This window comes from Gobio gobio (assembly GCF_949357685.1).
Source record: "Gobio gobio genome assembly, chromosome: 21".
Classification (NCBI taxonomy): domain Eukaryota; kingdom Metazoa; phylum Chordata; class Actinopteri; order Cypriniformes; family Gobionidae; genus Gobio; species Gobio gobio.
This window is the reverse complement of record NC_137117.1, coordinates 27820646-27844899: the sequence shown is the minus strand read 5'-3', so window position 1 is coordinate 27844899 and position 24254 is coordinate 27820646. Positions and strand designations below refer to the sequence as shown.

Below are 24254 nucleotides of genomic sequence, written 5' to 3'. Positions count from 1 at the left end.
GTGATGTCAGACCTTCATCTGGCTGCAGGTGGGAATTAGCTGAATTCCCCAGGCCTGAGGATCCTGTTTCTGACCCCTGTATTTCGAGTAAATACATTCTTCAAGCACTGATGTAACTAGAATCTGTTTTTATTATTCCTTTGCACGATGTGGGGCTGCGGCATGATGACACGGTTAATGTCAGAGTAAAAACAGCTCTCAGAGGTGCTGTATGATCATAATTATGGGCCAGAATAGGGGGTTGGAAGGCACTCCCACCACCAGCAAAGCTACATGAAAGCTTCATACTACTATAGTTTGGTATAAAAGGTTTCAGACTCCACACTGATCAGAGAGAGCGATGGGTGACTTTAAAGATAGTGTTACTGCAGCTGCAATCAACCTGGCAGATGATGCCCCGTGGAAAAAGATACAGAAGAACACCTTCACACGCTGGTGCAATGAACACCTGAGGTCTGTGGAGATGCACATCAGCGATCTTAAGTTTGATCTGAGCGACGGCCTTGTCCTTATCTCGCTGCTGGAGGTCCTGAGCCACAAGAGGATGTTTAGAAAGTACCACACGCGGCCCACCTTCAGACAGCTCAAGCTAGACAATGTTTCGGTAGCTCTGGAATTTTTGGATCATGAAAAAGTTAAGTTGGTGTCTATAGGTAAGTTGCAACCTGCCTGAACTCTTTCCAAAGAAGTTGTTTGCAAAGATCTACAGTATTAGTTTTCTTGAGAGATTTTCAAGGCTCTTGAACAACATTTTAAAGATGTTGTTTCTGAATATTGTTAAGTTCGTAATGAAGCAATCTGCTGTTTTAATGTGAGGTGTGCAAAGTAGGAAATCTTTACGGTACAAGGCCAATTAAATAAGAATAAAGATGGGTTGGAATGCTATGAAAGACATCTGATCAAGTTTGTTTTATAGAAGCAGAAACACCATTGGCACTGTGCCATGCAAAAATTAAAGTGCTTATTCCACAAATGGCTTAGGTGAAATTATCACTATGTAGTCACTTGAATTAAAACCATGTAGTAATTAGAACGAACAAACCATAAATCACCTTTAATTATACTAATTACACTAAATATTAAGTATAATTGTCTTGACAAAAGCCGAGGCTGTTAAACCATATCGGTTAATATCAGGTATTAATTTGGTTGCAGTAAAGTATTACTTAAAACATTCAACTTTTTTAATATTCATTTAATTTTCATATATATATTTTTTAAGTAAAAATGATTACTTCATTAGTTAATAAGGTCAGCAGAAAAGTCAATGATCCTGTACCTGTTGTCTGAAAAGCATTTATTCAGAAGGACATTATCACACAATTAAATTGCTGCTCCTACACTGACACTAAAACATATTGTCCTGTGAATTCCTGTGGCCCCTTCCCTAATTAGGGAGGGAAGGCCTTGGGTCAAAGAGTTTTTTGTGTCAAATTGGGGATGGCACTTCAGTCAATTAGCTGTGAGCTGGACCAGAACAATGTTCCCAGTTGAGCTCTCTTGTTTGAATGTAATGGCTAAATAACAAAAAGGCATTTGGTGTATTAAAAAGAAAAAAAATGTTACTAAGAGAAGGTCTCAATCTTGAGAACAAATAGACCCACACGTTCACTGTCTTCATACAGACAGTAAGGCCATAGTGGATGGGAATTTGAAGCTGATCCTGGGTCTAGTTTGGACCTTGATACAGCATTACTCCATCTCCACCCCGGTGTGGGAGGATGAGGCAAATGATTCCGTCTCCAAACTCACTCCAGAGATGAGGCTTCTGGGATGGATCCGAAACAAAGTCCCTGAACTGCCCATCAGTAACTTCAGCCAGGACTGGCAGGATGGCAAGGCCCTTGGTGCATTAGTGGATGGACTGGCACCAGGTAAACCAAGTCTTCTCATGAATGTGACATTTTTATTTATTTTTTCCCATGTGTTGAAAGGGGAAAGTGTTTTTTGGCAAAGGTTTTCAATGTATTATTTGTGTTTACGCAGGCTTGTGTCCCGACTGGGAGAGCTGGGATACAGTGCATCGGGTGAGTAACACTAAAGAAGCCATGCAGCAAGCAGATGACTGGCTTGGAGTTCCACAGGTGAGTTCAACCAGAATAGACTACTTGGTGTACATACATTTCAATAACATCCTCAGGGATTCTGTTGTCCTCATTTGTCAATTTGTAATTATTATTTTGTTTTATTACATTTCTTAAGCTCATAGCCCCAGAGGAGATTCTTGATCCAGCTGTGGATGAGCAGTCAGTGATGACATACCTCTCCCTTTTCCCTAAAGCCAGACTGAAACCTGGAGCCCCACTCAAGCCAAAGAAAGGTTTAGCCCATTAGAAAACTATTTCGTTTTTTGATGTCGTCAACGATAACGAAAACGAGATAAAAGATGTAACGTGATGATACGGATAAGAACTTTTTTTTTTATTAGAACATAGTTCGCCTAAAAATGAAAATTAGCCCATGATTTACTCACCCTCAAGCCGTCCTAGGTTTATATGACATTCCTTCTTTTAGACGGATACAATCTGAGTTATATTAAAAAATGTCCTGGCTAATCCAAGCATTATAATGGCAGTGAATGACAGCCCAAAATTTGAAGACCAAAATAAATGTATCCATCCATTATATCCATGTTTTTGTCGGTGGAGCAAAAGAATATTATACATATGTGTCTAAAAAATAAGTTGCTCAATATTAACTTTATTGAACTGTTATGTAAAAGCAATATCACACTTGCAGTGAAGCTGTTGTAGCACCTGTGTCCTCATTCCTACAGTCAACAACTTGATGCTGTTTTGTTTTGTATGTTTTTATATCACCTTTCTTTCTTTCTTTTTTTCAGTGCCAAAACCAAAAGCCTGTCGTGCCACAGGACGCGGATTGCAGTCCAAAGGCTTGAGAGTAGGTCAGCTGGCTGAATTTAAAGTGGACACCTGCAAAGCTGGGCCTGGAAATCTGGAGGTTCTTATTAGAGACCCCAGTGAGTCCATAATCATCCCATAATCTATATTAAGATACACACAGTATGTAACCCCTTTGTGGTTTGAATGAAACGTCATCCTTTCTGTCAGGTGGCAAAGCAGTGCCTGTCAGACATAAGGATGCCCTAGAAAGTGTATATGCCTTTGAATATACACCAACTGCTAAAGGAGATCACACTGTGGACATCACCTGGGTTGGTCAGCCCATTACCAAGAGGTTGGCTCTCATTTACACAAGTTCAAAATGGAAACATTAATATATCATTTCAGTAATATGTTTTTTTATTCTTTTCTATTACAGCCCGTTTAAAGTCCATGTTGGTTCGGAAGCTGGTCCACAGAAAATCCGGGCATGGGGACCAGGACTAGAGGGAGGGACTGTGGGCTTTTCAGCAGATTTCATGGTGGAAACTGTCGGTGTGGACTCTGGCATGCTGGGTGAGTGAATGTTTATGTACGTAATTTATTACGCACTAAGAATGGCATAGCTGTGCTGTGTTGTTGATCACTTTTCACCAATTATCCTTCCAAGGTTTTGCCATTGAAGGTCCATCTCAGGCAAAGATCACATGCGATGACCACAATGATGGCTCCTGCCTCATGCGGTTCTGGCCAACTGAGGCCGGTGAGTATGCTGTGCACGTAATGTGTGATGATGAAGAAATCCAGGACAGTCCCTTCATGGCTTCCATCAGACATAAAAGAAAAGACTTCCACCCTGAAAAGGTAAAAAATTCCTATATTCTCTCATATTAATCTGTTTATGGTGACATGTATTCAGTGTGAGAGCTCTTTCTCTTTTAAGAAAGATCCATTTCATATGAATTACATTTTCATTAGATGTGAAATTGTTCCTTAAGTTATGCACATTGGGTTTCAGGTGAAAGTAGAAGGACTAGGTGTTTCCCAAACGGGGTGCATTGTGAACCTCCAAACCCAGTTCACTGTGGATACCAGGCAAGCTGGGGAAGCAGAACTTAAAGTTTATGCAGAGGTACTAATATAGTGAAATATTTGGGGTTTTATATTTTCAAATTAAAAGCACTTTGTTTGACTTCTTGGTTGTTTGACTTCTTCACAGAGAGCAGATGGAGAATGTGTAGATGTTAGTGTTGCCTCTGAACAGTCTGGTGTGTTTGTCTGCTCCTACATCCCTTCATCTCTCTCCAAACATACCATTGTTGTGGCTTGGGGAGGAGTCATGGTTCCTGGCAGTCCTTTCATTGTAAGTGCATATATTGATCTCAATAAACAGCAGAAAATATGGTCTTCAGAATTCAATGTGCATAATCCCAACACATCTAATGCTCATTCTAATGCATTTCATTTACATAGTCTGATGAAGGTAGAGAGAAATAATTTTCTCAATTTGTTTTCCATCATGTTGCATTGATGTTCCAGCATCTGTTGCCTTATTGAAATTCCATTTCATCTCACAATGGCTTTAAAACTGTCTGGTGATGATGTACAGCTTCTTAGCGCAGCAGCCAGAGCTCACAGGAATGTAATAGGATGTTTATTGGTCTATTTGTACTGGCATTCCCTCTGTCAAGAGGGAATGAAACTATGCTTACTGAAATCATATGTGAGAAAACATGCATTAAGAAATGAGCCTATGAGCATCAAAATGTAATCTTCAGTGCTTTTTGGAATCCTTGCGACGCTGTGATTTTTGTATGATTGCTGTGTCATTACTGTTTCAGGTGACACCTCACAGGATTAAGATTACACTATGTAGCCCAGTCTGGTTTAAACCAGATGGATCGGAAATGTATTACTCTGGTAAGTTTGAAGGAACAGTTCTTCCAAAAATCGTTTACTTATCATGTTATTCCAGACCTGTATGGTGGTATTTTTAGTGAAATGCAAAAGGAAACTGTTTGAAGAATCTTCACACAGTACTTTTCCATACAGCGCAGTGCATGAATGACTAGATGGGACAGTTAAATAAAAAATAAAAAAGATTTTTAAAAAATGACGGAATCAGTTCATAAATAAAAATGTAAATAACTTAAACGACATTTAAAATTGACAGATGAATTGAATTTTTATTTTATTCATGTTTAAAAATGTACTTAAAATAACTATTATTGATATTTTAAAGGGTTAGTTCACTAAAAAAATGAAAATTGTTATCATTTAGGCTATCTTTGGAACACAAATGAAGATCTTTTTGATGAATTTCTGTACTCCATAGACAGATACGCAACTGAAACTTTGACACTTCAAAAAGTTCCTAAAGAGATCGTAAAACTAATTCATATGAATTGAGCTGTTTAGTCCAAATTTTCTGACTAGACACGATCACTTTATATGATGAACCGATTGAATTTTAGGCTTTTATTCACATATAAACATTGATCAGTTTACTTTACTCATTTACCAGTGGGGTTAAAACATGCATTTATACTATTGGGAGCAACCAAATATGTTAATTAGGCATAACTGCATCACAAGTGCCATATTTGATTTGAGATTTCTTGCAATACCTTCGATGTGAGCAAAATCCCATGTGGTCACAGGTGGAACACTTGTGGATTTATACAGGTCTCTGAATTTTTTTTATTTTTATGTTATCTGATTGTGTAAAGATGAAGAGGTGGACCTTGATGAAGACTTTCCAGACAGTGTACAACCTGGTGGTCATGGAGAACTTGTTATGAACGTAATGAGCCCGTCAAACATCCCAGGCGATGCCACAAAGGTATTGAGTCATACAAATTCTGTGAATTGAGAAGGAACAGTACAGTTAGATGCTGTTTATTTCTTCAGGTAAGGGTTCATGGTCCAGGCCTAAAAGAAGGTGTTGTCGGAGAACAGGCAGAGTTTATCATTGACACAAGCAGCGCAGGCAGTGGACGACTTGCCATAAGAGTGGAAGGACCCTGTGAAGTTACACTAAAATGTCTGGACAATCAGGATGGCACTTGTACAGTGTTTTACCTCCCCACAGAGCATGGAATGTACAAAGTAAATGTCCTTTTTGACAACTCTCACATAACTGGCTCTCCATTCGAGGCTGTCATACAGAAGCCGATTGACCCATCTAAAGTTTTGGTAACAGGCCCTGGTCTGCTACAGGGGAAAGTCGGGGAACCTTGCATTGTAAATATAGACTGTGCGATGGCAGGGTCTGGAGATCTATCTGTGCAGGCTGTCTCTGACACAGGAGTCATTGTCCAAACTGAAGTGAAGGAGAATGAAGATGGCACCTACACAGCTGTTTATGTGCCTCTAACTGGAGGCGTATACACGCTGCTTCTGAAATATGGAGGAAAGATGGTGTCCAACTTCCCCGCTAAAGTTATTGTGGATCCAAAGGTCTACAAAAGCCATGTAAAAGTGAGCAGGCAAGGTGAAAAGGATCCTACTTTTTGTCACATGACAAGTATTGCACTCGGATTATGTTTGTTTGTCCTCTCATCCAATCTGCTTTTTCAGGGGGTATGGTGGTTGGTGAAAAGGAAACTGACACATGTCAAGTTGTTGCAAATGGTTTGGGTCTCCGAAAGGGCCTCACTGGACATCCTAATATGTTTAGTGTAAATGCCAGGTAAGCTAGTAGTTAATTTTAGGTACGCATTCAGAGCCAAAAATGATTGACAACCACATTTGATCCATAATGTTCCTCTTTCTCAGCAGATCTTCAGTTGACGATCTGGGCATAACAGTGGAGGGTGCGTCTGAGTGTCAGGTGACATGCAAAGACAACGGTGAAGGCATGTATAATGTGGAATATACTCCTTTAGTGCCTGGTGAATATAAGATCACCATTACCTGTGGAGAGAAAAACATTCAAGGTAACCTTTAAATTACAAGATTTTTTTTTTTTTTTTTTTACATTTTATTTACTTCAAAGATGTGAAATAAAGCCTAGTATAAGAAGAATGCTTTGTAAATTCTGATATAGGTATGGTCAAGTTTTTACTAGGTGTTGTTTAGGTCAAAATGAAGATTTACACATGGTTATGTATTGAAAGGTGAAGAACTATATGAGGTGAATCCAGGAATAAATCAAGGAGTTAATTATTGTTATTTTGAAAATAGATATGACCAGGTTTTATATGCGAGATGTCGAATTGGTCAATCAAGACCTTTATTGAAATATTTATTGCAAAACATATTTTAATAGAATGTCCATTTTTAAATGATATTCAACAATGTTTTTATTCAGAAAATACATTAATGGACATTTTTAAAAAGGTTTCACCTGGAATCATTTTATTGATTTTGCTTTGACTATAGCCATTGCTGCTGATATGGCATTAAATCATAAATACATTTTTATTCATATATATGTTTAGCTGACACTATCTACAAAAGTGTCATCTGAATGTATTTTAGAATATTTGTCTTGTGTTAGTATTAAATGTTTTTAAATAATTGTATGACTTTAATTATTCACTTTGGTTCACTTTTAGTTATTTCACCATGAAGATAGCTGTGCTGCTGACATAGCTCTGAAAAAAATAATAAATGCATATTTACTACAATAACAATGATGTTTTACACAACTGCCGTCTGTATTCAACAGGAAGTCCATTTATTGCATCAGTAGAGGATGTTTCAAATACTGCAGATTCTGGAGTCTGTCTGCAGTCAGGGATTTGTTTATCTTCAGATACTGTTGCTCATCATGGTAGGTTAATTTTATTTTTAATGCCAAGACATATCTGCACAAGTGCACATTATTTTAATTGGCGTAGGTACTGAAATGACAGAGATCAAATACAATGGAGATGGGATGAGTCTAGATCCATCAATGGAAGACAGAAAGTCTCTCATAGATCCTCAGAGTCCTTATAGAAGCAGCAGGTTAGACAATCTTTTAATAAAAAGTAAAGCAAATTATCTGAATGGCTTGGAAGCAGAATACCTTCAAAAAACTGATTGTATCTATTCTTGACTTCTTTTTTTCCCCTTTTTAATCATAGTCCCATCCAGTTCCAAGCTCTGCCTAACTGTGACTGTGATAGAGTCCCTTTAGAGCTTCCCTCAGCTCAGGGCGTGAATATGGCAGAGATCATTGTTCCAGGTTTTAAAGGTAGAATCTGTGGTAGAACTTCACAAACTTTTACGGTTGGCTGCAATAGCGATGGAGAAGCACCTGAGACTGTTGCTGTGGTGAGACCTGATGGTGAGGACAAAGTAAAATGATTCTAAAACCTATACTTGCAATCATTGGAAAAATCTATCTCTGAGATGCTTTGAATGTTTGCTCTGTAGGTTCCATGGAGATCCTGGAGATGAAAAAAAGTGGAGACGGCACTTATAGCGTTGTCTATTTGCCCACCATGAATGGTTGTCATCTATTAACAGTGAAATTCACTAGTGAGGAGACTTTTAATAGGTGAGAAAGTTACATTTATTTGCTCAACAGATGTGTTAAATTTCATATTAGTTAATACCAAGTCAAATGTAATTTGTTTTACGCAAGAAGCGTCAGCCCATTTTAAATCAATTTTCTTTTTACATTTAATTCAATGTTTGTTTTGTTTTTTTTTTACATGAAAATATCCTTTTGATTATTATTTAAATATATTTTATTTATTTATTTATTTACAGACAATTCAAGTTTCAAGTGTTGCCGATAGATGATAAAGCTCAGGTTAATGTAGCCGGTCCAGGTCTGACATCAGGAACATGTGCCTGGCATCCTCAAACATTTACTGTCGACTCCACTTCCACAAAAAAAGTTCCACAGTTTGTTGCCATAATGACACCAGATGGTATTACACTGTATTATATATTAGATCACAACTACTAATGTCATATTGCAGTAAAAATCATTAATGTTGCATGTCTTATTAATCATTAAATAGGTTTGACTGAGGTATTTGAGGTCAGCGATAATGGCGATTGGACATATTCCGTGAATTACACCCCTTCAATGGAAGGCCTTCATTCTTTGATGGTCAAATATACTGAAGATGCTTCCTTTTGCAGGTATGAGCATTGAATTTATAGGTGCGAAATATTGACTAAATGCATAGGTCATGTCATATAGAGATGGGAGTCAGCAGATCCACCTTCAATTGAAATGACAAATTTCCTTAACCATTATTTGGAGGATTACAATCAAGCATAATATTTTGATGCATGTTATTGTTAATTCACAGTCCTTTCAAGTTTCGAGTGCTGCCTATGCCTGATTCTAAATATAAGCCAGGCTTGAGGAATGGGACTCCAGTTTTAGAGGCACAAGTGTGTGTAAACACTCCTCAGACCTTCACAATTGATGGCAGTAGCTCCGGAGAGCCGCCAGAGACTGTAGCTGTTGTTACACCTGATGGTGAGAATGTAATTGAGAGAATGTGTTTGTTTTGTTGGGTGTTTCATGCCATTTTAAACAATAGAATTTGACTAACTGTTGCACTTTGCAGGCAAAATCATATTATTAAGTGCACAAGACAATGGAGATGGAACGTACTTGGTGGCGTACTCCCCTTCTGTTGAAGGATCTCACTCAATTATAGTCAAATGTACCAACGATGATTCCTTTAGAAGGTAAAGCAACAGATAAATTCGATTTTAGTGTGAAGCCACCCAGTACATGTAGTCCATGTCCTCAAGTTCTTATATCATCCTATCTTTCAGTCTTCTCAGGTTTCATGCTACACCTTCTCAATCTGGTAGAAGGGATGAAGATGTATTAAATAAAGAGGAACCTTCGAGTCAGAAGGGAAGTGTCAATGCTAAAGCTCCTCAAACATCTGCTAACGGATACAGTGTGACACCTGAGACCATCACCATGGTGAAAGCTAATGGTCAGAGAACCATGTTTATGATGTATTGCTGACATCTGCATGACTGTTTTTGCCAGGGTAATCAGTCACATGGGGTTTTTACATTTAGGCTCAATCAAACTCTCCACAGATGTGATGGGCCACAGGGACAGAACTTGTAAGACGACTTGCGCCCCAAATACAGAGGCCTCTAATTCCATGATGGATAAATACACCTGTGAAGAGACTTTTAGAAGGTTTGAAAGGTGTATTTAAGTCTGTTTTAGGCCCTACTATCATGTATTATAAACTTTAAACATTTTATTCCTTCTAGAGAACTACCAGAAACATGATGTTTTATTTGTTTCATAGGCTGTCTGAGTTCCAGGCAGACATGACTGTTGAAAATACAGAACCAAAGATTTGTGCTCAAATTCCTCAGTCATTCAAAATCAACTGTAGTAAATCTGGGAAGCCCCCTGAGTGTGCGCTGATGATCACCCCCAATGGTGAGGACCAGCTTCTCTTGAAAGACGGTTCAGATTTCTATGGCTGTAACTGACAAACCTGCATACCTACAGGAAAGGCTGAACTGACAGAGGTCAACGAACACCCAGATGGGACTTACTCTGTGAAATATTCTCCCACCATAGAAGGTCTTCATTCTTTGATGGTCAAATATGCTGATGATGATTCATATTGCAAGTATGATTTTTTTATTTTTATATATATATATTAAAAGTAAAATAAAAGTAGTATTTATAATAGTAAAATATAGAGTTATGTTGTTTTTATTGTAAGAAAAATGTATAATAACTTTTTTTGTTTTGGTAACATTTGAATAATACTAATAGTAATGTATATTATTGATGATGATGATTATTTTTTTATTATTTTAACATCTTTTCATGGTTTTTAATAAATGTAGTAAAAAAAACATATTTTTATTATTATTATTATTAATGGTAATGCAAAACTATTATTGATAAGAACTTAATTTTATTATATTTTTTTAATTTATCATTTTTATTTTATTAATTAATTATAACACTTCCTCATGTCTGATTTCATTCATACTATTTGTTTTTCAGTCCATTGAGGTTTCATGTCCTGGCTCACTCTGCTAGTGATGATGACCAGGGGATAAATACAACTGAGGTTTGTAGTAGACAGTTAAAGGAAGATGTCTGTGCTCAAATTCCTCAAACTTTCACAGCTTGCTGCAACACTAATGAGGCCCCAGAGACAGACATGTTGAAAGCTGATGGTGAGGCCCTGATTTTACGATCATCTGCATCTGTCTGTTTGGAAGTCATCAGATATTGAGCAGAATTTAAAAGAAACCTTGTTTGTTGTGGTATTGATTCCTTAGGCACTAGAGATCGGGTTGAAGTGTTAAATAATGAGAACCAGACCTATGCAGCAACACTCTCACCCTCCGCTGAAGACTCTCACTCCTCAGCTGTCAGAAATCCCAGTGAGGAGGATTCTCAAAGGTAAAATGGCCATTACAGTCAAGTCTAAACCATATGCATTAATCAGTCTCTCTCAGTATCCCAATTCATTATTCACTAATTTGTGCTCTGTTTATCCCTTAATTAATTGTGACACAAATTATAGTCACCAGCCATCATCCTCACACGCGTCAAGCGGTCACATTGGTTTTCAAAACAAGGTATGAATGTGTGAAGCTTCTTCAAGGTTAATTTCAATCCATTTAATAATGTCTTGAGTCCTTGAGACGTTTCATACCTTGAATGTCTTCAACATCTTCATTATTGCTCATCAGGTTGAGGGCAGAGATGTAATTCCTCTTGGTGCCATTAATCAAGCAGGGTTTATATCCTGTGATATAGTCCTGCCATCCGACTTAAGTGAAGGTGAAATTACAGGTGAGATGTTGCTCTGGATTTGCTCATTTTAATGATTGCATAATGATCCTTGCATCATTATTTTAATGGCATTCATAGGTGAGGTGATCACACCGTCTAGAAAGACAGCACAGCCCGACGTGATTGATAACAAAGACGGTACCCTCACTATAAAGTTTGATCCTTCAGAAGAGGGTCTTCACCAACTACTTATTAAATCGACCGGAAGCGATCTACCAGGTTAGACCGCACACATCCTCTGGAAAACATTCACTTGTCCCTCTTCTTTTTAATCCTCTAGCAAATATTTAAACATTTCACTGTAAACATTGCAAATCTATGGATTAAATATGATTCTCTCTCCTTCCTGCAGTACTTCCCCTGCAGTATTATGCAAATAGTCTTGCTAATCGCAGCACGATGGCCTATGGACGTGGACTTGTGTATGGAATTGCAAATGAGATGGCAACATTCACCATCTGTCAGGAGGATTCAGCCTCGAGTAAGCATTTATTTTCTGATTCTATAATAACAGACTGCACATTTTTATGCAGTTGTACTGTATATTCTTGGTGCATCCAAAATTGGTTGAGTTTTCATTGTGTGTGACAAAAAGAGCCAAGAACCATGACGAGGAAAGTCAAGTGGAAAGTGTGCCTTAAATCTTTTTGTGCAAAAAAAAAAAATAGCTGGTAATGAAATAACACTGTGCATTAGTGCCAGCCCATTTTTTCGGCTTTGAATTGTTTTCATTAAAGCATTATACGCCATGAACCAAGCCAACCTACAAGTTGAATAATAACAACAACAACAACAACAAACTTTTATTTGAAGCAAAAAAAGTGTTTAAAAATACAAAGGTACACTTTAATGAGGCTTTAATTGACTGTACAATCCTATGAAGCATTGTGAATGACAATCAAATTAAACTGGAGAAATATAAACCTGTTTATTTTCGTTAATTATATCTGCATATTTAGCAAACCTTAATGTACTAAGTATTTTGACAACATGGCAAGACATTTTCGGTACTTCATGGGTTTGGGCGCTCCCTGCACAGCTCTTTTGGCATGATTTGCTTGCCGCAATTCCGATTGGTGAAATGTTCTGTATAGCATCATCATGGGTAATGTAGTTTTTCACCACAAATTCAGCTGTTAAACATGATTTTAAAAATATTTTGAAATGCAGACTGATGGCTTCAGCCTCATTGCTCCCAAGGTCTGTCTTTACAGATTTTTAAGTTATATCGTTAATTAAGGATTTCCCTATGGAGAAAATGAATGGCTGTTGACTGTTGCACACCATGAACCCTAAAGTCATTTATATGTTAATTGTTCAGGTGATCTGGACATCACAATCGAGGGTCCATCTGAGGCAGAGGTGCGCTGCTTGGACAATGCTGATGGCACTTGTACTGTGAGCTACCTCCCAACGGAGCCTGGGGATTATGAGATCCAACTTCAACATAATGACATGCCAATCCAAGGTAGCCCTTTCAAGGCTAAAATTACTGGTATGGCAACCCCACCAAACCTCAAAACACTGTTCATAACGGTATAGTGCTCTAATCTTAAATTTTCATTTTATAAACCCAATACAGATGGAAATGTGAGAATGTCACAGGTAAAACTGGGCAGTGCTGTTGACTTCACCATCAACATCACTGAAGAAGACATTAGCCAGCTCTCTGCCAGCATCATGTCACCCACAGGCAATGATGTACCCTGCTTACTGAAAACACAACCTGACAGCCATCTCGGTGAGCCATCTATTAATGTACACACAGCTGCTGTTGGTAAAAATAAAATGACTTGCATTAATGAGCCTAAACAAAAGTTTTAGCATTTGACCACCTCAAATGCGTCAAGCATTCCCACATTATTAGTGCTGGTGAATGTGATTTCACCAAGTACAACATTCCAAGTCAACCAATCAGATTTGAGGGTCAGGTTCAAGTTTACAACCAGGGTTCGATGCTTCTACATCAGTGTTATTCACCCACCATTTCCCTCTGATTTTAGGGATAAGTTATGGGTAGGGATAGGGTTAGGTCTTCATTTTTGGACCGGAATGTTCTTCCAGGATTAACAAAATATGTTGATCAAGAAACATGGTGACCCCTTAGTGCCATTGTCAAACTTCATCAGTGGTGCACTTTGTTTATGCAGGTGTATCATTCATCCCCAGAGAGGCTGGTGAGCATCTGGTCAGCATCATGAAAGACTGTGAGCATGTGAGCAAGAGTCCCATCTCTCTTTCCATCAGTCAGGCTGAGATAGGAGATTCCAGCAAGGTGAAGGCCTTTGGGCCAGGCTTGCATACAGGGCACACCTTCTGCATGTCTGAATTTGTGGTGGACACTTGGGATGCAGGTATGATGCTATATAATCCAAATTAATTAATTTATGGCTTATGTTGAGATTTGGATTGTATGTTATGATGGTTAAAAACCTTATATGTAGTCCAAAACTAACGTTTCATAAACTTTATGCAACCTGCAGGATATGGTGGGCTAACGGTTGTAATTGAAGGTCCCAGTAAAGTAGATGTTCACACTGAAGAGATGGAGCACGGAACCTGCAATATATCGTACCACCCAATCAAGGCTGGGACCTACAAAATCTCCATTAAATTTTCAGATGAGCACATTCCAGGTTTATAGAGCTGCCTCTTTATAATTTTAATAAGGTAACACTTTAGTTTAGGGTCCAATTCTCACTATTAACTAGTTGCTTATTAGCATGCATATTACTAGGATATTGGCTGTTTTATTAGTACGTATTAATGCCTAACTTTAATCCTACCCAATACCTAAACTTAACAACTACCTTACTAACTTTTAATAAGCAGTAATTAGGAGTTTGAGGCAAAAGTCGTAGTTAATGGTTCGTGAGAACTTGACCCTAAACTAAAGTGTGACCAATGATAATAATTTTTATATAGAATTCAATGAAAGAAATTATCAACAAGTATGCATTACATTGATCAAAAGTGACCGTAAAGACATTCACATCGTTACATTTTTTTTTACTTTACATAAATGCTGCTTTTTAAACTTTCTATTGAGAATTTAACACAAAAATTTTAATATTAAGCAACGCAACTGTTTTCAACATTGATAAAAAAATAGTTTTTCTTTTTATAAATGAAGTGGTGTACATTTAAATGAATATTAAATATTACATTCCTCTTCGCCAGGGAGTCCTTTTACAGCTGTTGTGACAGACCGTGGACTTATGAGAGAGAACATCACATACAACCAGAAAGCAGCTCCTATTGCCAACATTGGGAGTGAATGCAGCTTAGGCTTTAAAATCCCGGGTTAGATTAATAGCACATCACACTAATCCTTGTACTATATTTCACATCTCAAGAACTTTGCAATGATGTTAACAAACACATTCCCTTTCCTCACAGGGACTGATTCTGAGACTCTGTCAGCACACGTGCATGAACCATCAGGAACTCTAGGGGAGGCTGTTATTGTTGCTACAGGCAGTGACACCTATGCAGTGAGCTTTCTAGCGAAAGAGAAGGGAGTTTATAATGTGACCATAAAGAACCAAGGCCAGACAATCCCTGGCTGCCCACTCCAGTACACTGTCGGCCCACTTGGAAATGCAGGATGTGAACAGATCCAGGTGTGGGGACAAGGCCTTCAGACAGCTCTGGCAAGTGTTCCAGGTATCCCACTAATATTTCTCTCTTTCTGTTTTTAGTTAGAACGAGGGGTTTTGTTATGTACTGTGACAGCTGGCTAATTCAATTGTGAGTCATAACAAAAGTATGTGTTGATTTTCATTTTGCAGCTGACTTCAATATTTGGTCCCGTGAGGCCGGAGCAGGAACACTGTCTGTCTCAGTAGAGGGCCCTGGAAAGATTGAGCTCCACTTTGATGATCATCTGGATGGTTCTTACAATGTGTCTTACACGGCGCAAGACCCTGGTGAGTAATTGCTGTTATGCAGGATACTGTATGTATTCTATGTCCAGACAATGTCCATAAAATATGTCAGAAATATCCAGTCAAGCTCAGGTACTTACATTTTAATTATGTAAAACTTGATTTACATAATGAAAACAGTTGTGATAATTTTTTTGACCATCTTTTGAAGTTTTGATATCATCATAACGATTTCTGTAGTTGTATCGAAGAGAATGAAATGTTTAACAGCAAGACACTTTTAATACCACAAAATATAACATAATTCATCAAGTCCATTGTTACTACAACTGTTTATTTTTTTCCACTTAAAATGATGTGACTTTCTGGAGAATGATGTCATTAGGGATCTGGAATGATTTTAAATGATTTATAAATACATTTGTTTTTAGTATGACACAAAGTATCTAATATTTTCATCTTTAAAAAGTAAGTTTAGTATTTTATCCAATATATTAAGACTTAAGGGCTGTTCAAATTAAGGACAATAACTATAATGACAACGATAAAGTATTAATAATCATTCTTATTCTTGGAGAATAGGGATGTCCACTCCACAGCTATAAAGATAAGGACACAGAGGAATGATATCTTTAGGAATCACTTTCAAAACATTTTTTTCCTAGCTGATCAAAATCCACCCTGCTTTAAAGAACTCTGCAAAAAAAAAAAAAATTATTATTAATATAGTTAACGTTCTTGGTCCGAATGGGCCATTAGGTGCATAAAAATGTACAGTATAGTCATAATGACACCAATAAAACTACTCCATCAGCATATTGATTAATGATTTTATGAGGAAGAGAAGGGCCTATTTGAAGACATATTACCGAATTTGTTTTTCTGCAGGTGACTATGAGGTTTCAGTCATGTTTAATGAGGAGCATATTTCCGAAAGCCCTTTCCTTGTGTCTGTCAGTGCCGCCACACATAAGAGTCTCACACAAGGACAAAGTGGCTCTGGTATGAATTTGCAATTTTTTAAGACAATTTCCTTTTTGCATGGAAGATATTTGAGTGTGTATGGTCTGATATTACTATCTTTTCCGCCCATATATAGATCATAATCAGATATGTAACAGTTATGAGGAACCCTCTCCGTCAGAGATGGAGATAAACATATCATCTGACAGCAGTGCTGAGCCAGTTTTCCTGTCTAACGCTAGTAAAGTCATCTGCCATGGTCCAGGCCTAAGTAAGGGCATTCTAGGACGCAAAAACACTTTTTATGTGGACTGCAGTAAAGCTGGTGAGTGCAGCTTGACATTAGCTGGAATATTAAGTAACTCGTTTCACTTAAGTAATGCAAAAGAAATGTCTCTCTCAAAACTGAGTGTAACTGCATTTGTGTTGTAGGACGAAACCTTCTCTTTGTCGGCATGCATGGCCCTACTGTCCCCTGCGAGCGGGTGTCGATCATTCACATGGGTGGGCTTCAGTACAGGATCAACTACGCCGTAAAGGAAAGGGGCAAATACATATTAGCAGTGAAATGGGGAGATGAGCATATTCCAGGATCTCCGTTCCATATCAGTGTTTCATGAAATCCATGAATCTGTGTATGTGTGTACATACACTACCATTCAAAAGTTTTAGGTTGGTAGGATTTATAATAATAATAATATTACAGCAGCAGTAGTAGTTTGTGATATTTCAAATAACTGTTTTGTATTTTTATAGATTTTAAAATATAATTTAATCCTGTGGTGGAAAAGTTAAATTTTCAGCATCATTCCTCCAGTCTTCAGTGTCACATGATCCTTCAGAAATCATTCTAATATGCTGATTGCTGCTCAAGAAACATTTATTATTATTATCAATGTTGAAAATGATTGTGCTACGTAATCAGAAAAAAAAATCAGGATTCTTTGATTGATAGAAAGTCCAGTAGAACGGCATTTATTTGAGAGAATTTTTTTGTGACAATATAAAAGTAAAATTTCTCCATAAAAGTATTAATTTCTTTAAAGAACAATCTTACTAAACCTTTGAATGGTTGTCTGGCTATCACCAGATCAAGCTCAATTTAAAATTGAACATTGGTCTGGGAAGTCTGCTATGTATTTTCTACTGCATAATTCAAATGACTCTGTACACAAGTGGATAGTCCTTCAACCAATCAGACCACAAGAGGCGTGATAAACGAGCATAATTCAACTGACACTGCATGCAATTGGATAGTCCTTCAACCAATCAGACTACAAGATAGCACGTCAGGTGGATAAGCCAGTCTGTGATTGGTTCCTGCAAAAGTGTAACCGAAGCAGTAGAAATGAATGTACAGGTTTCCAGACTGAGTTGCAGGGCGAAATCAAATCGCCGGCAGATCAGGCTGGGTTTACCCAGTCTATTTGAATGGAAGTGTACACTCATAACATTAAATAAATAATCAGTATGATTTTGTTTTTAATTATAATGACAAATAAATGCATTTTTATATAAAAAATATTATTTTTTTTAAATGTATTATAATTCTCACATTCTTAAATTTTTTTTCACTATATTTGATGTAAAACTAAATTGAATGGCTGGTTAAAATAACACATTTGAATTTCAACTCAATAGTGAATTAATGGTGGTTTCCATAATTTTGCTCTCATGTTCTGATGCCTTTAGACATCTGGAGCGTTTCATCTTGTGAAAGTTTTTAGAAATTTGTAAGCGGTCACAATAAATATGATGCGAGCATAATTTCAACTAAATGGCTTTAAATGTTAAATGGAATTTATATGCAAAAAATGTACGTGATTTATGAAATATGACATTTTTGTTAGTCCATTATTAAATGCATCGTCTAATTTGATTTATTCCCTTTATTTATTTATTTTGAGTAAGAGAGAAATATTGCATTTTCCATCTGAACTCATTGATTTCTTGATCACGGGATCACCACACACAGTTTTCTCTGGATGCCATCTCAGTGTTTATTGGGGTAAGCAGACAGCTGACTTTTATTATATTAGAAGCGCAGGCAGCACACTGACCAGCTACATTAGGATGTCTAAATGGGACTTTTAGGATCTGTCATTTGAAACTGCATGATTATGACTGACTTCACTGATTACGTCCATGTAGGATTAACCTTATGAAGTAAGTTCATTGCTTTCAAACTCTTCCAAATCTATTAGTTGAGTCATAGGGCAATTGTTGTTATTTAAATGATTTATACTTTTAACCTCGATTCAAAGGTTTAGTTGTCTTTATTGTACTCTACTAATTAGCTCAGGTCACCTGTTTTAAATAAGGGAGATAACAAGAATGGTTTGAAAACCACTGGTTTAATGGCGAGGTATTGTATAGAAAGATGCATGTTCAGAATTGTAAAATCTGTCTGTGAATGTATAAAAACATAAAGAAAACAAAATATTTATTGTAGGCAGTGACACTAAAATGAAGGGATAAAATGATGGTCATGTAAATATTTGAAGCGCATGGTGAGATATCTAGGTTACATATATTGATCAGACACAAACCGATGCTGCGAAACCCTCCCCTGTCCCTCACCCTCTTTGAATCTGCCCTGTACATATGCTGCCTTTATAGCAGAACAACAAAGGTATTTTGAAGTTTTTCATCATTCCCTAACATCTGTAATGTTTGGCAATCATTGCAGCATTTCTGCTTGTAATTGTGGGCTGTATTATTCTGCAGGGTGTTTACCAGATAAACCCGAGTTGCCATGGATCAGGATATGGTGAATATGTTTGCCATTGCTGCAGGGACTCTAGCTATCCCTCTCCTCCTTTTCATGGCCTCCTTTATGCTGTGGCCATCGTCGCTCATCAAAGTCTATTACTGGTAAATACCACTTATAAATAATATATACATGCATTTAACTTCATTGTAATATGTAAATATTAAAGCCCTCACTGAAAAGCTATAATGAGAAATATTTCAGATTTTTAGGAACAAATTTGGTTAAAACGTATTTGATTAAAGTGCATATAATAAATGCTGTATTTTAATATAATTTTTATTAAATCAGAAATGACTGCATAAAGCATTTTCACTGTCTTTTGGACTGCACTGTACTGTATGTTTATAAATGTATAATTTATACGAACATATTTTAAAACTCTACATTTACCTACATGCATCTTTTATAGCTTTACATTTGTTTATTTTGTCCATGCATTATATACTTTTTATTTTCTATGGTAAAGTTTTATTTGTTAACTTCATTAGGTAACTTGAGCTAACGTTGAACAATAGTTCTACAGCATTTATTAATCTTAAATGTTATACACATGTTATACATTGTTATTTACCAACAGGTTTGCAGTGATGCATATTAAATGTAAATGCACATGTTTTGTTCATATATTCTGACCCATGAATGCTTCGTGTTTGTGGAGGTACTGGAGGAGAACTCTGGGTCTGCAGGTATGTTATGCAGACTGCGGAGGTTATCGCTTTTGTTACTCGCACAGGGGAAAACCAGGCCTCAGGCCCTCTATCCTCATGCTGCATGACTTCTCTGCTCATAAGGACACATGGCTTCCCATGGTGAAGGTATAGTACATGTTTACATGGAATTCTCATTTTCTACCCTGGCCATGTACAGTATATTGTTAATTATACCAGCAATAAGCAGTTTGTGTCTTCATCCTAAACAGTACCTTCCCAAACATCTGCACCTCCTGTGTGTCGACATGCCAGGGCATGAGGGTACAACACGTACCAGCATGGATGACTATTCAATCCAGGGCCAGGTCAAGAGAATACGCCAGGTAATGGGTTAGGTACCTTTTTCTATGAATAGGGTACACATAGATGCAAATAGAAACAAATCAAGCATATAGCGTCAGTTCTGGCAGGTCACGTTAGTCAAGCTCGCATCAGCTGAGCACGTCTACCTGTAGGAATACGACGTCTATCACAGCATGCATATATAAGCTCCTTCAGTACTATCAGCAGCTATAGAGCTCATTTACCCTCCTCCATCCCCAGCTGCTCCTCTCGTCCAGCCAGGATTTGGTATTCTGATTCCCCTTGAATCAGACTAAATTCCCGAATTATTTTGTACATTTTAATATCGACATTTAATGATATCTTGGGGGGGGGGGGGGGGGGGGGGGGGGGGGTTATTGCGGCTCTCCCTGCTCTTATCCATGCTAGGCTGCATGGATGTTCAGGGAGTTCTTGCCCAGAACAGAACCATACCTTCAATCCAAACTATATGCTAATAGTCAATCAATCATCTTTGACGATAGTGGTCCTCCTGACAGAAATACTGTTTGTTGTGAGAATTTACTAATTGTATTACCAAATCCAAAATAAGCTAGTCTGTTTACTGAACTTAATTTAGACTAGAAAATAATAGACACGTAGGGTTTTAAACTTAATGTACCAACATTTGGTAACAGGAAAAAATACTTTTGTTCTAAAATTTGGGGTCAGTACGATTTTCTTTTTTTTATTATAATATTAATACTTTTATTCAGCAAGGGTGCATTAAACTGATCAAAATTAACAGAAAGTAAATGTATAAGCTTCTATTTCAAATAAAGGCTTTTCTTTTAAACTTTCTATTCAAAGAATTTTGAGAATTTCCTTTTTTTTTATCACAATTTACACAAAAATATTACACGGGAACAATTCAACACATAAACTTATGAGCATCAAATCAGCACATCAGAATGATTCATGAAGGTTCATGTGACACTGAAGACTGGAGAAATTCTGAAAATTCAGCTTTACCATCACAAGAATTTTAAAATGTATTAAAATAGAAAACCGTTATTTGAAATTGTGATATTTTCACAATATTTCTGTTTTTACTGTATTTGATTAAATAAATGCTGCCAGGCATAAGAGACTTCTTTTAAAAACATTTACAAGCAATTATAAAAATCTTACCAACCCCAAACTTTTGCATGGTAGTGTAAAATTAATAGAAAATAAAACAACTCATTTATTTTGTAAGTCTTGAGTATAACTTACAACAAAACCTCCTGAGGTTTAGAAACGACTGTTCCTAAAAGTTAAGCAATTTCTTTAACTTTCCATTCGTAATTAAAGATTAACGCCTGAATTAAATCTTATGATCACAAGCCAGCATATTACATGTTTGTGTTGGCAGCATTTATGAATATTCCCTACTTTTTGCCCCACTCAGTTTGTAGAGGCCATTCGACTAAACCGAAAGCCATTCCACCTGGTGGGGACTTCAATGGGTGGCACTGTGGCAGGAGTGTATGCAGCCTGCCATCCCTCTGACCTCTACAGTTTGACCCTCATCTGCCCAACCGGTTAGTCAATATATTTTGTTTTTGACACAGAATGAATGGATAAATTCATACAGACATGACATAAATATAAACTAAAATGACTTAATATCACTCCTGCATGCTCACATTTTTTCTCTGAAGGTCTGAAGAACCAAAACGAGAGCAAGTTTGACAGTCAGATGCATGATGTGGCGCACAGCCAGTACACACTGAATATTCCTCTTATTCCATCCACCCCGGAGGAGATGGAGGAGATGCTGAAGCTCTGTTCTCACGTGCGCTTCAGAGTGCCTCAACAGGTTAGTCACACACATGTCATGTAGAGTTACTCTTGATTCAAAACACACATTCACACGCCATGTGTGGCTTTTACCTTCGTTTATAGATTCTTCAAGGCCTGGTGGACGTACGGATACCACACAATGACTTTTATCATGAGGGTCAGTATTAACATAGGCCTACTTAATGCATTTACTTTAAATATGCAATATGCTATAAAAAGTGTTGTTTTGCATAAGTACATTGCCTAAAGTATCTTCTCTATAAACTACCACAGTTTTCATGGAAATTATAAGTGAAAATTCTAAGTATGCTTTGCATGAGCATATGCAGCAAATAACTACCCCTTTACAAGTCATCTGGGGCAAACAGGACCAGGTATGTGTAAGCATGCATACTGGAACTATACATAGAAAACACACACATGCACATTGTACAGAGTTTAGTTCATATCATTTGAGATGCTGATGTAGTTCTAATAATATTTTGAATTAAAAAAATTTTGTTTAGTAGTTTGATTCGTTAGTTATTTTAGTACATTGTTAAACTAAATGAGAAATGTTGCCTGGGCAACTCGTTTTGAATATTTTATTTCAGTTAAAATATTTTTTCTATGGTTTTCATTACCTAATAACCCTGATATTCCTGTCTTTATTTTCAGGTGGTGGATGTGTCTGGCGTAGCGGTGATTGCCGAGGCTCTTCCACACTGCCGTGTTGATCTGCTGGAGAACTGCGGTCATTCTGTGGTTATGGAGCGACCACGACAAACAGCCAAACTCATTTTGGATTTCATCATCTCTCAGCAGAGCACAGAGAGCTCCAGCACGAAGAAGAAATCCTGAGATGGCTCTGCAATCAACCATATTTTGTTTAATACTTAAATGCAGCACCCCACTGACCCTGAAATAACAAACTTAGGAAGAAATAATAATCATAGTAATAATTTTTGCAGTGTTTTTCAGTTTGATTGATTAAAGAAAGAGATGATGCTTATAAAAAAATAGATGCTAACACTTTACAATAAGATTTTACTTACTAACATTAGTAAATATGAACTAACAATGAACCGTGCATTTATTAATCGTAATGTTAATTTCAACATTTACTTATACTAATTTGAGGTTAGTTAATGCACTGTTTGAGAACTAACATGAACGACTGATTTTGTATTAACGTTAACAAAGATTAATAAACGGTGTAAAAAAGTTATTGCACGTTGTTCATGTTAATGCATTAACTCATATTAAAGTCGGCATGAAATGGAAGTTGCGAGTTCTTCCCTGTTGGGATGTATGTCTGAGTAAAACGGCTTCGCGAACAAGAAAAAATTAGGGCGGGGCTTGATTTTTGTCCATCGGGAGTTGTTTGGATTATTGTTTGCTATTGCTGTGATCTCATGTGAGTGACAGGTTGTCCCGCCCTCGTGTCAGTAAACACGTCATCAGAGAAGAGATGTTGCTGCAAGAGGGAGGGGAAGTTATTTTGATTCAAGATTACGTGGGCAGGGCACATTAATAAACAACGAGACCTTGCTGTAAAGTGCTGCAGTATATTTATGGCATAGTTATGGCATCAAATGGTAATACCATGGTATGTTTATGTATACCATGGAGCTGATTGTGTACCAATGCACTTAAATGAATACCCTCATAGTTCTGGGTCCTATGATTGTTTATAGCATTGGGCACCATACCTCTTTTTCAACAAAATAAGGTAGGAACGTGTCCAGAGTTTACGTAAATGTGTAATTTAAACATTTTTGAATTTAAATATTAAAATGAGGATTAGAACATTAATATTACTTGCATACAAACTGTTGATTAATTAAAAGCAGCATACATTGAATTCATCATTTACATTTAAATAGAATTTAATTCATATTAAAATGCATATTAATTAAAATGTATTGTAATGTAATTTATATTTATTGATTATATAGAAGTTACTACAATTATCCTGCTTGAATTGCTGTGGGCATCATTTCGTCAACATACTATACAGTTATTACTATGGCACATGTCCAATAAACTATGATTTGCCAGGTCCAAAAAGTTATTGTTGATAAAATTCTGTAGTTATATAATATTTGTGCAAAGCAACATTTTATCCCCAGTCTTAACCTCTTGGGTGCCATTGTCCTCATACAAGGACATTATATTTTAGTGAATTTCTCTGACACCATACACGTCACAGTTAGATGTCCTGTAAAGAGCAAATTC

The 24254-nt window shown here is 37.0% G+C and overlaps 2 protein-coding genes across 12 annotated transcripts; both read left to right on the top strand.

The window, feature by feature from the left end:
- The first annotated feature begins 213 nt into the window (after window positions 1-213).
- On the top strand, window positions 214-19124 carry flnbb (filamin B b). 8 transcript variants are annotated; one of them, XM_079802862.1, is made up of 43 exons: window positions 214-653; window positions 1626-1874; window positions 1987-2084; window positions 2203-2320; window positions 2843-2980; window positions 3072-3198; window positions 3283-3419; window positions 3514-3707; window positions 3862-3975; window positions 4063-4206; window positions 4685-4763; window positions 5573-5685; window positions 5754-6336; window positions 6423-6534; window positions 6624-6781; window positions 7516-7620; window positions 7688-7796; window positions 7916-8118; window positions 8208-8331; window positions 8547-8710; window positions 8804-8927; window positions 9101-9273; window positions 9365-9488; window positions 9579-9748; window positions 9837-9972; window positions 10079-10215; window positions 10288-10411; window positions 10798-10973; window positions 11079-11202; window positions 11327-11381; window positions 11496-11598; window positions 11677-11817; window positions 11951-12079; window positions 12920-13093; window positions 13181-13339; window positions 13749-13952; window positions 14082-14234; window positions 14779-14901; window positions 14998-15264; window positions 15390-15527; window positions 16374-16487; window positions 16585-16773; window positions 16881-19124. In XM_079802862.1, exons 1-43 carry the CDS (start codon window positions 341-343, stop codon window positions 17066-17068), a joined length of 6807 nt encoding a protein of 2268 aa, XP_079658988.1. In that variant the 5' UTR covers window positions 214-340; the 3' UTR covers window positions 17069-19124. The 8 variants fall into 8 exon arrangements, with proteins under 8 accessions (XP_079658988.1, XP_079658990.1, XP_079658992.1 ...); XM_079802864.1 differs by having other exon boundaries at window positions 6621-6781; window positions 7703-7796; XM_079802866.1 differs by having other exon boundaries at window positions 6621-6781; window positions 9858-9963.
- Window positions 18390-24081, top strand: abhd6b (abhydrolase domain containing 6, acylglycerol lipase b). 4 transcript variants are annotated; one of them, XM_079802870.1, is made up of 9 exons: window positions 18390-18456; window positions 19176-19322; window positions 19880-20036; window positions 20141-20254; window positions 21643-21775; window positions 21896-22053; window positions 22140-22194; window positions 22311-22411; window positions 22695-24074. In XM_079802870.1, the coding sequence occupies exons 2-9, from the start codon at window positions 19204-19206 to the stop codon at window positions 22875-22877; spliced, it is 1020 nt and encodes a 339-aa protein (XP_079658996.1). In that variant the 5' UTR covers window positions 18390-18456; window positions 19176-19203; the 3' UTR covers window positions 22878-24074. The 4 variants fall into 4 exon arrangements, with proteins under 4 accessions (XP_079658996.1, XP_079658995.1, XP_079658998.1 ...); XM_079802869.1 differs by having other exon boundaries at window positions 18439-18614; window positions 22695-24081; XM_079802872.1 differs by having other exon boundaries at window positions 18444-18614; window positions 19955-20036; window positions 22695-23298.
- Window positions 24082-24254: the final 173 nt, after the last annotated feature.